We start from the raw sequence: 14584 nt of genomic DNA, 5'->3' as shown, positions 1-14584 counted from the left end.
TTTGCGGAGTTCTTGCGTGTAGGAGATGCCCCAAGAGAAGGGAACTGGACCTTGTCTACTGGTGGCTTGCGGACAGACAAAGGCAGAACAACGGGTGTATCACCGTCTTCAGCATCTGAATCTTCGTACGCCAGTCCTAAATCAGAATCTTCGGATAAAGGCGACATAGGAACCGCATCATTCCTAGCATGCTCTTCAGACGACCTCGAAGTGTATACACTCTCTGTCCCATCATTACTCGCATTTTCGTCTCTATTTTTGTCGTCCTTATCTTTACTTCCTTCTTTGTATTTATTGAAGAAAGGGAAACGCATGGAAAGTCCGGGAGTCGACGTTACGTCAGAACCACCACTCAGATGTCGAGCAAAGGGGTTGGAAATCGGCGAAGGAGTGCGTGTAGGTGAGGGCAGAGGAGATGCAATAATAGGAACTTGTACAGGGGAAGTTGAATCGTGTGGATTGGAAAGAGGCGATTTGTAGGTAGCAGAATGATGACTATTGGGATGCGTCGTAGTCGGTGTGACAGTGCCAGCGGGAGAAATTGGAGATGCAGGATATGGAGAAAGAGGGGAATGGCCAGAATTAGGCGAAAGAGGGGGTGTTGTTGCGGCAGCTGCATAGAGGAAGAAAAGACATGTTAGCGCGATCAAAAATACATAGGTATAATTAAGCACGAAGATAAAAATAGTGCATATATCCACATAAATAGTCAAAGAGTGGTGCATACGGCCCAAATTGTCACTACTGCACTCACCACGATATACATTGCTCATTGCAGCATTAATGTCAAGATATTGGGGTGCATTTACACGTCGGCCATCCATCCCAGCGTTAGCTGGTGGTCTTGAGGAATTTTCGGTGCCGACTTTTCCAGAGATGGCCGTAGTAAACATGGCCGCGCGTGCCGCAGCAGCGAATCCGCGTCGCCCTACACCAGCCATTCCAGCTTCCCCACCTATTTGTGTGTTCACATTTCGGTCAACTTGCTGTACAGGACCCCGAGCTTGAGCTGGTGTTGGAGCATGAGGTGGTGTTGGTGAGGGTATCGAGGAGGGGAAAGGAACGTAGGAACCCTGTCGCGCTGGACGCTGAATGTTGTCCGCTGACACCCTCGGCACAGCTGGTGGAGGTGGAAGAGTAGCTGTGACTGTATGCGCTCTTTCGAAGGAAGGGCGTGGTGCAGGGCTTGAAGAGGTACGTGAGCGCTCAAACGATGGACGAGGGGACGCATTTGATGGAGTGCGTGTACGTGGAAGAGGTGGGGGGGGCTGCGACGGAAGAGTCATATTTGGGTCTCTGCGAGCGAGTGAAGATGCTCTGGGACGGGCTAGAACTGGTTGAGGGGGTGGGGGTGAATCATCGAATGGATTGGGCAGAGCCCCATCTACTGGTGTTTTAGGACCACTGCGAGTTGATGGTGTCCTGGCTCGCTCAACTGCGATGGGAGGTGGGGGCTGATTCCGCACTGGAGTACCAATTCGCTCTACTGGGTCAAAGCGAACTGGTTGACGCTCTTGCTTGTGCTGACCACCACGAGAAACTAAAATGGATGATGGTGAGCCAGGCGGAGGCGGTTGGAATGCGGGTTTTGGTAAAGGAGCGGGGGAACTTGTTCTAGATGTAGGTGACGACCTGTTAACAGGCGGCAACCTTTGGAAAGGGTCATCCTCCAGCGATGGTCTGAAGCCAGGTCGCTGTGGCTGCTTCTGCGGTATTACCAGAGGAGAGGGTGATGGTGGTGGTTGCTGCTGTTGCTGCTGCTGCTGCTGAGACCTCTGAGGCGGCTGTTGTTGAGGAGAGCCAGCCCTATTAGAAACGAAATTTTGTAGTCTAGAGGGCAGTAAAGATTTGTTGGACATGGATGCTGGTTTCTGTAAAGAATGTGGGCTAGGAGGAGGAGGGGGGGAGCATACGTGGTCACCGAGATCTGCGAGCGGCACTGGTTGGGAACAACTCGAGCATTTTACTGTGGGTAGAAGTTGGGATATTCTTGGAGCTGATGTGGGCTGTGCAAAATGTGCAGATTTACTAAGGAGTTGGGCCATATAGAGAACGAGATATAATGTAGTTTATAGCGAGTTCGCTGTGGTATATAGTGTTGGATGCAAGCTACTGGGCTGGGTCTATGTTCAGAGTCTCGAGTGAGAGCTCGCTGTATCGAACGGCCAGCGCTGGTATATGATACCGTTACCTGTGGATTAGGGATGTGGGATAGAGTGCACTGTGGACGCTGAGGAGAACATGTAAAAGGTTGGGAGAAAGGGAGGAGGGACACGCGTGTAAGTCAGCACACGCGCGTTGCAACAACAATGGCCAGAATTCCTCGCTAGCGCTACATCGGCGGCTTCCTTATCCACAATAAGAGCATGTAGTCTATATTTTCTATTAATTCCTATCAGTTTACTACTCATTCGCATCTACTTTCACCCAGACAGAGCGCTAAAACCTGCTTTTGAGCCTCTATCCAGTACTATTCGTCTCACAGGCTGCAAAATGGATCTCGCAATGGTGACCTAACCGTCCGAAAGTTGCCTGTATAAGGAAAGGTGGAGAAGAAGACTGATACGTTTCCTCCCATCAGCTTCGACAACTCATTTCTCTATTCACAGGTTCTAGAAGCCATAACCGCTCTCATGACAGATGCCGTTACCCTTCGGACCCAATGGCATGATGCCGCACCTCCTTGTTCACTTTATCTTTACCCACATCCATTGCCACCATCACCGCTCTTCCTCAATGCTCGACGGATGAAACGTGTTCTATTCGTGAAAAAGCGCCTGATAGATTCTTTTTGAACGACGAAGATATGATTCAAGTCATTCGCCTTCCTGATTGGCAGCAAGCTTTCATCGACAAGAAAACGGCTTAAAAGAGCGCTGAGCCATCAACTCATGATTCGTCTGGCAAAATTGGCTCGATCATTTGCTTGGCATGATATTCCATCACAATGGAGCGTTCGTCCATCTTTGGTGATCCGCCGTCGGATAACACGTCGAACGTAGTATAGAAATAGAAATGCATGCTTGATGGCAGACAACATGACATGCTCCAGCATACAACACACTCGCCTATACAACCTTCGCTATCAAAAACCTAATACATATTCGCAGGGCATATGTAAGTGTGGAGCAATCTATCTTAGTTCTGATTCTCTAGCAAACGTAGTGACTCGGTCACACTGCGGCAGGCAAACATCCTACACCCTTGAAACATAAAAGAAAAGGCGCCTCGAGCCCGGGACCGCATACGCTTGAAGTGGTTCTGGTCGATCTCATTCGATCGTAAATTAAGTACAAGCAAAGGGTCCTTTACGGTATGTACTGCATCTAGTACCGTTCCATGAAACATGAGGTCCAGGCGATTATGCAACATTGCTATCGATTTCACGATGCGCCGGTCCAAACAACTTCCAAACAGCCCATCAACGACCAGTAAGAATAGACTATCGCTAGTACGGGCGCAATGCGGCGCTTTCATTATGAGAAGGTCTTCCCCTTACTTTCTGCGTCATATCATGGCCTAGCAAGGACTAGCACTTGGGGTAAGGTTTACCGAACCTATAATTCTGCTCCGAATTCGTTCCAATCAGAACTGAAGCCAAACGTACTACAAAACTTAAACTATTCACCATATCGTCATCTCATCACTCCACAGCGTCTACATCATGCACCACGTCAATAAATGTCACAAAAATAGATACAGAAAAGTTAGCTTGACTAGTACGTCAATGTGATATGAAACAGAGTGTTATTATGGGATTGCCTAAACGGCTTGTACTATATCGTTACATATCTACACGACAGCTCGTACGTTGAATGTGACAGAAATCTGATGAACGACTTGATAGTAACAAGAAATAGAACGAAACCAGAGAAACAAAGAAAAGAAGCAAAGTTAAAAAAGAAACGAAAAAAAGAAAAAGTTCACAGCAATAATCCTTGCTAAACAATACAATACTGTACCCTCCACCTTCACTTCACTGTTCATAGTTTTTAAAATTGTTGGCGAGTTGATAATACTTACTCATATCTCTATCCCTGTTGTCTTGTCCTATTGTTGTTCTTGTGTCGATTGCTGCTGTGGGGTGGTGTGAGTTTGCTGAGGTGCAACCTCTGCATTCCCGCGCGCACCCTGAGATTGTTGCATCTGACGCTGAAACCCACTACCTCCATTTCCTCCCGAATCAGGGTTAAATCGAGCAAAGAACGACTCCCATTGGCCTATCAATGCCAAAAAAGAAAACAAGAGTTTTCAGTCAGATAGTGACATGCGATACATCTGTAACACATACCCCAGTCGAACATACCTCCGGGGATCCCCTCTAGGAGGCCCACGTCCGCCATTGCAAATTGTTCAAGTGTATTGGACGCTTGAGGTTCATCCAGCACATTCAACACTTGCACACTTCCTGGCGTCTGACTCGTCATATAATTCAACGCCGGATTCATATTCGGATAGCTGATCGCGGAGCCACGCCCACCACCACTAGACGGTAAGGGCGTTATCGTCACCATAGAGGGCGCTCGGCCTCCTCTTGCACCTGTATCGAGTACCATCTCAATATCAGTCAAATCTTCAAAAAAAACTAAGCCTGACCTGCCCGACCTTCACGCTCATCGTCTGAATTGATGATCGTCCCTTCCGGCACTCCTTCGTACTTCTCCTTGCGAGCGTCACCATGAGCTATGAAGACGCCTCCACCGGGACGAGATGGGTCTTTTTTGTACTCCAGTCCGCCTAGTGGTTTATTACCTGTCACACCGCCCGTCGGGTTGAGGACAGGAGGTGTATCAACCGGCAAGGGGGTTCCTTGCGTAGCTTCATATAAAAGAGCTATAATCTCAGCCGTCTATGGCCGCTTGATCAGATATGTCTTAGCACAACACAATATACACAAACCTTTCGACGAGCAGACATGTGGTCAGGAGAAATGGAGCCTTCCCATCTCCGCACACAATCACGAAGTTTACGCAGTTTGTTGGCAGCTTCGACATCCTGGCGCCTTGCCCATGTGTGGTACTATAGCGTACAACGAGTCATGCAATCGAACTCTGCAACCTGCAACAAGAAATGCCGTAACAAACGCACCTGAACAAGCGAACATGATGTTGCAGCATAGGCTACCAGAAGCCACACATCGTACATGCGCTCATGAGTGTCAAGCCATTCTATCGAATCGCCCGTAAGCTGCACTAGGGTGCTCCAGTTCTCGACAGTAAGCCCAAACTTGAGATGCGCAGGACAAGTGTACGATATCCGCATAAACACCCTCCAGAATATCATGGAGACGCACGAATACAAAAGATGCAATAGACCTAAATAGCATGTACTCAACCTCGGTTTTATAAATAAAACTCGCATGAAACTCACCGGCATTCCTAGGTGTGTCTGGTCCTCTGAATTGCAGGTTCTCCGGTAGGTTCGCTTTCCACGCCTCTATATCGTTGAGAAGATTGTACAACATCTCGTCCGTTGTGAACATCAAACCAGACGGACTGTGCGATGACATTAATACACCCGCCGAGCTGTAAAAGGCAGAAACAGTACCTATATATCGTCTTCAGCACTCGACCGAGAATCACGCTCAATCTCACGAGTTCATCCATGTATAGATCATGAGGATCGCCTGATGACGGAAGACGCGCATCACAATCCTGTACATCAATCATGTAAGGATGGCCATATGTAAGGCTTGTCCTAAAGAATCCGTCAGCTAATGAAGCTTGTGTAGAGCTGCATATGATTACCATCGATCACAGATAACACAAGCACCCCATAGGCGCCGTCGTAGTTCAATGTTTTGCTTGACTGACTCGGCGCGATGTAATCCAAGGTCCTGGGCCTGTGATACAGTATAATGCTCAATAAGCACGAATCATACAAGAGCGCTGATTTGTTATGCTGACCATTCTGATTGCCGTGCCCAATCTGAGCCATAACGCCGAAAGGGCATTTGGAACAAATTGCGAATGGCTGTCACCCACCATACTCAATATTAACAAAGCCTGTACGTTGACAATCGACGCCGTGGACAGGACATCCTCAGCCTTGATCACACTGTTCACAGCAAAGCGCATAGAGTCGAACACAGTCTGAGGAACTTCACGACGAGAAGCAGCCACCAAACACATCGAGTAAAGCAGTATTGGTGGGGGCGATGGGCTGGCAAGGAACTCGGCCTGAGTAATAACAGGTAGCAGAGGCGCAATCTCTAAAAAGTAAGCGTTGAGAAGTTTTTCAACGACGTCTCGTTCAAGGCGCAAGTCAATTGGTTTCGGATGAGCCGACTGTTGCTCTTCTGCTGTAGGCTTTTGCACCGAAATGACACCATCGCCTGTCTTGCTTACTTCCCAAGTGTGCTGATAGCGTTGGTCATAGTTTTCATAAATGCGCGAGGAAATAGTGGCTTGGGAATGCAGAAGATGCACAGCAGTGGTTGGACCTGTAAATCACAGAATGTGAGTTGTACTGGAATGGGACAAGTAAATTACTCATGGACTAACCGAAAATCCTACGATCTCCTTTCTGCGACTCGACCTGGGGAGATGACGTTGTTCTCCGCAATTCAGCCATCTTCTCCTTTTCCTTCTCTACACTGGCTGCTTCTTCCTCCAACTTTTTCTTTTTGAACCGCGTTTCAGTTATAGGAAGAACAAACGTGCATTCAAAGCCGTATTGTTTGCAATGTTGGCATACGTGAGGTTCCGTGTCCGGAAGAACATCACACCTGGAAAAACATGAGTATGGACAGACCCATGCCATCTACTGGGGAAAGTATGGAATGAAGAGGTGCGGGCGGATTGCAGGATACGATTTGAAAAGTGGACACGTACCTAATTTTTCGACTACGGCAGCTATCACATGCTCGTTGCGTTTTCGTGCGCTTCTTCATGTCAGCTGCAGCTGCAGCGCTAGCAGCAGTAGGAGTTGTCTGTACACGTGCTCCATCGTTCGCAGAGAGTCCTTCCTGATCTGAATCCTTCTCTACGGAGCTCTTCCCACGCACGTCTGTAGCAGATTTTCTCTTTCGCTTGCCAGTGGAAGTAGCGGAAGGTGTCGGGACTGGAGAGGGCGCATTTGAAGCCTGTGGAGCTTCTTGCACGGCTGGGGGAGCGCTTGTGCGGGGCGGCCCATACATCATCATCTGTTGAGGGTACTGAGGATAGGGTGCATAGCCATGGGGTGGTGGGGGATATGCTGTATGGTGCATTGGATAATACTGGTGTGGGTGACCTGGCATGCCTGGACCGCTAGCCCCGTTGACTGGAGCAGAGGGAGGATACGAGGACCCAGCGGTGTGCTGTGTGAACGGGGAGGGGTTCATGGGATAGTTGTGGTTCATAATGTGATATACTGGGCCAGGGTATGGCTGGAGGGGTAAAGCACGAGTAGGGGCCAGAGAAGGAGAGTCCTGCTGAGGCTGATCGGGTGGCTGGCGAGGAGCTGAGAGAGAAAGGGGACATTAGACGTGGCGACGAGGAGGAGAAAAGAAAAGAGAAATAAATGATAAAAAGGAGGAATATAATAAAGAACAGGAGCTCACCGGGCTGAGCGCCAGGATGGGAGACAGTGTTGTTGATTGTACGGCCTTGAGGACGGCGAGAAGCAGGAGGGTCGGCCGCGGTGCGGGTGTTTGTCGAGGCGGCCTGTTTCTTCTGCCGCGGTTTTCTGGAGGGCGGCTTTGAGGAGGAGGGAGGAATCGGCTGGGGCGGCAGCGGCTGGGAGTTGGACGGAGAGTTGGCTTTTGGGTCCCGGGGAGAAGGTTCCATAAGTTTTACACCAAGCCGGTTATAAATTTGCTTGCGAAAGGCTAGTCCGAAATCGCCGATTTTATGGCACTTATCTCGCAAAACGTGCAAACAGGGCTCTGCCATTCAATTGCACGCATATATCGTCAGCTTTCTCATACGCTGCTGGACAGAAACACACACCTGGCCTGTCTTCTTCGTGACGGTCGAGGGCAAAGTTGCTCGATGAGAACCGTTATGGCAGCCAATGCCGCACACCCCGTTTCAAACGCCGTCTGAATATTGATTCCGCGCAGAGAGGCCGACCATAGGGGGCGGCTACATCAGCACAAACGAGGGTCGTGCCTAGCATATTACGTGTGGATCAATAGGCGAGAATGAAGACTCAGATTGCCTTCAGCACGACACCGACACCGACACACGACACCAACACACGACACACGACACACGACACCTTCCCCCCGAGCTCGCAGGACTCGTTCTCTACCTTCGTCTATTTCTGTGTGCGAACATATCACCCGACATTTCTTCTCGATGCTGTGCGACAGCGAACACCTGCACGGTATCGAACATCCGACGGTATCCTAATCGGGTGATCTACGTACAAAATCCTCGCTGACTAATACTCTTCACTCACCAGACCGGTTCACCGCACTCGGCTGGGAATGTCCCTTCCCCAAAACAGGAACGTAAGAATCGAATGTGCTGAAAAACCATGAAATGGCGAACTACAGCGCTGGAAAGAACACTGCAGGACACTGCCAGCCTTGGCATTTATGTTCCCTTCTCTCTCATAACACTCATCTCTTTACCCACGCAGTCTACTTTTGCGTATACTGTTGATCCAAGTCGGTCCAAGCCTGTCAGCCTCACCGCATCCCTAGATATGATCCCAATGATATGATACAGTACTTCCATTCCCGATAATCCAATCGTACACGAGACACGTCACAGTGGAGCCACATGTATTTCTGATCGAACTATCGCGTCCTATTCTTGTGCCTAGCCAACAAGAGCTCACATCGCAATTGCCAGTACAACCAACTCATCCTCCCTCTGAATCCTCCATCCTCTCAAATCAATCATTCATCTAACCGCTCAAAAAAATTCAAATATTCCCTGTAACTTAGATTATATACATTATAACTTCCCAGATACCAGTCCGGCGTCACCACATTTCTCACCATCGCCTTCCTGTTGCCAACATTCCCTCCTATCTGACCCCACATGACGGGGGTTCTAACACTCCGCGGCCCTCTCAGTGTCATCGCCTTCCCACCCCAGTCCGAGCCCGACGGCCGCCTCCTCAAGACCGGGGTTCACCTGCCTTTTGTCAACCGTAGCAACACCTGATCCATCCAACCACGAAAACCCTGCTGGATGACACAATAATTCTGCAAGATTGTATCGCCAACTACCGTACGAGAAAGGATTGGGCGGTGCTACCCCAGGCACCAGCGTCTTGTGTGCTTGATTTCTTATCTAATTTCATAAGAAAAATTAGACCCTCATAAACAGTGGGGCGATTATTTTTAAGAAGACTAACCTGTTCAATGGTTGTAACGTTCAGAGACAGCAACTGTTTGTAAAAAAGATGGTTGTCAGTATTCAACGGTTGCCACTTGGATTTGGGTAAATGGACCGCACCCTAACGTGGTATCCCAGCAATGCAGTAACGGGCAAAATCACGACGATAGAGAGTATAAACACCACGGCGCTACCAGCACCAGTTCCTTTGCTCAGTGCCTCCTTGAAATCAACATGTTCTCTTCGAGTGACAAGGTATATGTGGATGGCAGCAGTGCATATGATGAGGGATAGCGTAATGACCTGTCGATCAGATCATAAATCACAAGCGCAATCACGAGCCGTTAAACTTATCAGAAAGTTGCTTACGGAAGAAAATAAAAAGACGAAGAAGGATGTGTAATTGCGTCGGCCGACACAATTGTTAACCCATTGGCAATGGTGATCGCACCCATCAACGCAGTTGTCGCACTGGGAAAAAAATCACATCAGTTTACATTACCTTACGAATGATATAGACCTACCATTTTGCAATGACTTGATCGCGGAGGTCGGTAAGTCTTACATGTCGCGCAATACTTTACACGAACTCTATTCCCTGATAAGTCGCAGCGTCTCGAGGATAGAGTATCAACTTACGTATCATTACGCACTTTCAAATCCCGAGGCAAGGGTGCTCGAACCCCACCGTCAGAAGGTGAAGTACTCGGAAGCGGTGGGTCAGGATCTAGATTCCGTGGAAGGATACCTGGATCACGAAATGCCTTACACAATTTGTTAGCCTACTAGCGCTCAATCTATAGACATCTACTTACCGTAGCAAACATGCTCGAAAGTGTTAATAGGCACATATATGCGCCTACAGCTGCAACAGCTGGACTTTCATTATGCCACCACCAGACACACGTTGTCCCGAACCACGCCCCTGAGATCCCAAAGGCCGCGATAAGCGAGGCGATGAACGCCCAGGGAGAGTCTCCTCCTGTGAGCAAGTGTCCTCCACAGAAAAAGGTGTTGCGTGAGGGGTGTTGCTTGTATCTCCGCGCGCGGGGGGAAAGAGGTACCTCCGAACATGAAGGCTCAGTTGGTGGTGCAGAAATAAAGACACGTTGACGTGTTTCTGACATAGCTGTCTGCGGACGGGATGGAGAGACAGACAGAGTCCGTGTCATCGGTGGAGAAGACGATGGCTTGTACTTCAGCTGTGACGGGAACACATCTTCCACAGTGGTCCTACCGTCGAACACGGTGTGACGCTCCTCCGTGGACGAAACCCTCACGTCAAGAGTATGGCCAGGACTACTACCCGATTTGCGAACAGAGTCGATACTCATGCCTCGAAATATGCGCTCGAGACTACTTCGAACCCGATGCCCTGCAGGGGGATTGGTGCTATGATGGCTATCGCTTCTAACGACGCTACGCTGAGAAGTATCACGCTGCAACGAAGGCCGCAAAGGTGCGATATTGACAACAACGTTCCGACTCGTCATTGGAAGGAGCGGCTCGCGACTACGTTTCATCCGCTTTGATAACTGGCGATGGAGGTCGCCCGTCGACGCAGGACCACCAACACTGCCAATATCGTCAGATTCGTGAGAGATTTGGTGTGTAAGTGGGGCGAGTTGGATTTGATCTGGCGCTGAGACGAAGGTGGGGAGTACCTCATTCACGGACATTTCGGAAGAGGTTCGATTGGGCCGCGAGGGGTGGAAAAAGGAGGCGGAGGGAAGGATACCTCCCGCATGCGTTGTACTAGGTATTGAAGGTATCTGAAATGTAGTCACGGTCGGTGGGGAAGATGTAGGATGTTCTCGAAAGGCGGTATGCGTCGAGATGCTCGGCTTGTGACCGCCAAACGTAGATGTAGAGCGTGCATGAGCATTCAACGCATTTGCAGGCTTTATTTCAGCGATGCCCGACCTATGCGAGCTTGTGCTGATGGCTTGCAGACGCTGAGCGGGAGTAGCGCTGAAGTTGGAGGAAGGTAAGGGTAGTTGGGCGGGTCTTTTCTTTTTCGCAGGCTGCGGAGACAAGGCAGACGATGGTGAAGATAATGAATGTGAGCTTTGAAACGAAGCCATGACAGATTGAGCGACAATAAAAACAATCTACAGTGGAAAAAAAGGGTAGTTTGGGTATACCGTAATGTGCTGTTCTGAGTATCCCCGAGGTCGATGTCCTCGCAAGGCCTATGCGCTGTCGAGTATAGCTAAGAACGATAATAGAGAGAGATAAATATCACTAGTAACGGGCTATTCGCTATTCGCAAGTGAGTTTTGTGCTTTTGAGTGATCCAAATTGCCCGCAGGCATGGGCACGGTTTCCTTGAGGTGTAACCGTAAACAGTTCAAAGGATGGAAAGCGTCCTCACCCAATAGTTCACACGATCATATGGTACTCGCGCCTTGACGGGGTTTTTATTACAACAAAGCATATCACACAGGCTGTACAGAACTGGTACAGGAACAGCACCACATCATCAACGGAGCAACAGGTACATAGGATCGAGGATGTGGTCGATAATAACTGACTGCACTACATGCGAAAAACACGAGTCCGCAGAGGGGTACGAAAAAAGACCGGCTTGGAATCCCCTCAAGGCCAGCATCGGAAACAATATGTTAGCGATCGGTGCATATGGAAGAAAACAAGCTAAGAAAAGTTTCGGTTTTAAAAGGACAGCTTCTGTTGTGCCATCAGTTAACCGGTGTGGGGTCGAAGTAATACCGGTTTCGAGAAGCATGTCTCGTACTCTGATAGGGACGACAGAGTCCCTAAGTTTGAACCGGTGTATTAGTTTACGAGGTCGTCGGGCAGTAAAGGGGATCGAGCGAGAAAAAGAAGTAAAGGGGGAAGCGTGCGTTTTCAATAGCTTCCGTCAATAGGGTGAGTAGATCCTGTAATGTCCGACCGTGTGCTGTGGACTTCAATGAAACCGAGACGCAAGTACTACATGGCTACACGCGCAGCACAAAGACTTCGGAAGGTGGCACACCAGAAGCCGTTCGTGATTCGTCGATATTTCCGATACAAGAGCACTGAGGATTTTGGAGTATGTGGCGGCGGAAGTGACGAAACTGATAACCAAAGCCAGGAATATCTTGATGTGTTTCGGATAAAATTTGCACTGATTCAATTCTTGTCTTCTAAGTCGGGCACCCGGCGTTCACGAAGGGAAGTCGGCACCACAAAGCACAGCATGGGAATCATAACCAGCGGGGACAGGAGTATTTGTTCCGTACGGGATCATAGACGGAAGCAGGTACGGTGGGTAAGTTTCTAGAATGTTTGATGGGCCAATTGGGGGTACATGGAAGGTGACCTGGAACGGTAAAGAATCCCATACACAGCGGCTAAGCAAGTTCACTTACAAGAGTCACCTTGTCTTCGATGCCGACTCTTGCGCCAAGACTTGCAATGCACTGGTTGAAATGTCTATACATGATTTGTCGAATCAACTTTTCCAACATGGTGGAGGTAACAGTACTAGAGGGCTGCCATAACTCGAAAATTCCATAGTGAAGAAATGCACTAGCAAGATATCAGTTCTTCGTGCCTTGATGTTCTTGAGAGCTTCCTGGTATGAGAGCATGTCTTATGAGTAATTGAGTGAAAGTTCGCCAGCATATTCATGCACGACAAGTGCCAGTGACAAGAAAGAAAGCGCTGTCGGAAATTGCCGAGTGCAACCGACGCTATGGTGAAGTGGCGGCACTGGATAAAAGTTCCCACGGTGCATGTAATCCACCGCCATAACGAGGTCAACGTTCGCAATGACAGACTCATCCGCAGACTTCACTTAACGTTTGACATTCCCAAATGTCGCCCATCTCCAGTGAAGGCATAAAGAAATCGTTACTCATAGCAACTCTCCCCAGCCTCGATGCACCACATTTCCTTGCACCCGTGATAGCATCAGCTGCAACGGTGACGAGCCAGCGTCTGGTTATTGTTCTACTTTCACCAGCCTTTGACCTGCATCGTGTTGTGAATAGGAAGGAAACTAAGGACACAGAACAGGCATTGGAAATCTCCCGCACAGAAAAGTGGGATGCGGTGCAGAGGCTATTGACATTTGTATATGTTCAGGCAACCAAAGTAGCTCAGGACCTGGGCAAAGTTCTGATGGATATCGACGTACTTCTTCATGACCCCAAAGATACTCTTCCAGGACATGTAGCAGACAGAGTGGATGTGGTTTTTCGAGTCGAGGGAGGTGAGTTGTTTCGGAGTTTTGTGGCTATTGAGATAACATATCCCACTGCCTTCATTGATTAAACCAGACAATGTTTTCACCGTTCTCCCACAAACACTAAGTTCAGTGAGAGAACAGTGGATAGCCCCTGCTGAAGAAGTGGTAACGCGACCCGAGATACCTGCCTCCACTACATCCCTTCAACCGTCCTATCGTGTAGTAGCTCTCGGGGGAACGTTTGATCATCTACATGCAGGACACAAGATTCTTCTGAGCATGGCTGCATGGATCGCAAACGAAAAAGTCATCGTCGGTGTTACTGGTATGACTTGCCTTCTTTTCGTTCCTGGTTGCTCTAATAAGCCTTCAGACGACGTTCTCTTGAAGAACAAGGCTAACAAGCATGTTCTTGAAGATTTGTCGACACGGATAGAAAGAACTCGTGCATTCATGAAGCTTTTTCGATCTGACCTCGAGTATGACTTTGTACCCATACGAGACGTGTATGGTCCAACCGGATGGGATGCAAACATTCAGGCTTTAGTCGTCAGTAAGGAGACCCTATCCGGCGCCGCTTCCAGTAAGGACTGTGATATGTTTTGGACTTGATTGTTTCTGATTTGGTATCTGTCCTCCTGCAGTTGCCAAAGAACGTGCTTCCAAATCCTTGCCCTCGCTACAGACCTTCGTGATCGATGTAATTTCATCGAAGTCAGAGAAACTCGATCATGAGGATGTCGAGCTATTGAAACAGGCAAAGATGAGCAGTACGTTTATTAGGGAGTGGATCGTGAAGAATCAAGAGTCCGATCCCGCAAAGAGAGACTGAATCTTTTTCTAGTCTCACCGAAAGAAATTAAATGTGTACGTTGCAAAAGCAGGTGTCTCCGATCGTCGACAGTTGACAAGTCTAGGGCTGTGTTGTATGTATATGGACTGGTGATAGATCGCAACCTGTGTGTTTATCAGATAAAATATGTAGACTGTAGACTTCATATGTTCGGGTCCGATCACGTTCCGATTACCGAGCACTGCGTCGCGGTAACTTGACATATACGGCAACCTTGTCCTCCTCCCGCAGTTGAACCAGCTGAGGGAAATAAGTAAATCA

General features: G+C 48.8%; 5 protein-coding genes across 5 annotated transcripts; 2 read left to right on the top strand and 3 right to left on the bottom strand.

Annotated features, from left to right (window-relative positions):
- Window positions 1-3732: 3732 nt before the first annotated feature.
- SERLADRAFT_475669 (uncharacterized protein) lies at window positions 3733-6578 on the bottom strand (the record flags this gene model as incomplete). The annotated part of the gene is made up of 11 exons (XM_007321932.1): window positions 3733-4074; window positions 4131-4220; window positions 4292-4540; window positions 4597-4849; window positions 4900-5019; window positions 5089-5315; window positions 5371-5495; window positions 5548-5697; window positions 5748-5842; window positions 5907-6442; window positions 6504-6578. 11 exons carry the CDS (start codon window positions 6571-6573, stop codon window positions 3977-3979), a joined length of 2013 nt encoding a protein of 670 aa, XP_007321994.1.
- Window positions 6579-7002: 424 nt separating this feature from the next.
- SERLADRAFT_398230 (uncharacterized protein) lies at window positions 7003-7394 on the top strand (the record flags this gene model as incomplete). The annotated part of the gene is given in 2 exon segments (XM_007321931.1): window positions 7003-7037; window positions 7051-7394. A coding segment is annotated over 1 exon segment (167 nt), but the record flags the coding sequence as incomplete, so codon positions are not given.
- Window positions 7395-8841: 1447 nt separating this feature from the next.
- On the bottom strand, window positions 8842-11359 carry SERLADRAFT_452180 (uncharacterized protein; the record flags this gene model as incomplete). The annotated part of the gene is made up of 9 exons (XM_007321930.1): window positions 8842-9230; window positions 9295-9327; window positions 9396-9578; window positions 9645-9746; window positions 9800-9866; window positions 9915-10039; window positions 10091-10477; window positions 10556-11030; window positions 11199-11359. The coding sequence occupies 9 exons, from the start codon at window positions 11357-11359 to the stop codon at window positions 8988-8990; spliced, it is 1776 nt and encodes a 591-aa protein (XP_007321992.1).
- A 1115-nt stretch (window positions 11360-12474) lies between these two features.
- SERLADRAFT_475666 (uncharacterized protein) lies at window positions 12475-12875 on the bottom strand (the record flags this gene model as incomplete). Its single annotated transcript, XM_007321929.1, has 2 exons — window positions 12475-12600; window positions 12650-12875. Coding segments are annotated over 2 exons (225 nt in total), but the record flags the coding sequence as incomplete, so codon positions are not given.
- A 135-nt stretch (window positions 12876-13010) lies between these two features.
- SERLADRAFT_475665 (uncharacterized protein) lies at window positions 13011-14547 on the top strand (the record flags this gene model as incomplete). Its single annotated transcript, XM_007321928.1, has 4 exons — window positions 13011-13494; window positions 13562-13795; window positions 13844-14053; window positions 14115-14547. 4 exons carry the CDS (start codon window positions 13098-13100, stop codon window positions 14300-14302), a joined length of 1029 nt encoding a protein of 342 aa, XP_007321990.1.
- Window positions 14548-14584: the final 37 nt, after the last annotated feature.

This window comes from Serpula lacrymans (assembly GCF_000218685.1).
Source record: "Serpula lacrymans var. lacrymans S7.9 unplaced genomic scaffold SERLAscaffold_12, whole genome shotgun sequence".
NCBI classification, from domain to species: Eukaryota; Fungi; Basidiomycota; class Agaricomycetes; order Boletales; family Serpulaceae; genus Serpula; species Serpula lacrymans.
The sequence above is the reverse complement of the archived record's forward strand: the minus strand, read 5'-3'. Positions and strand labels throughout refer to the sequence as shown.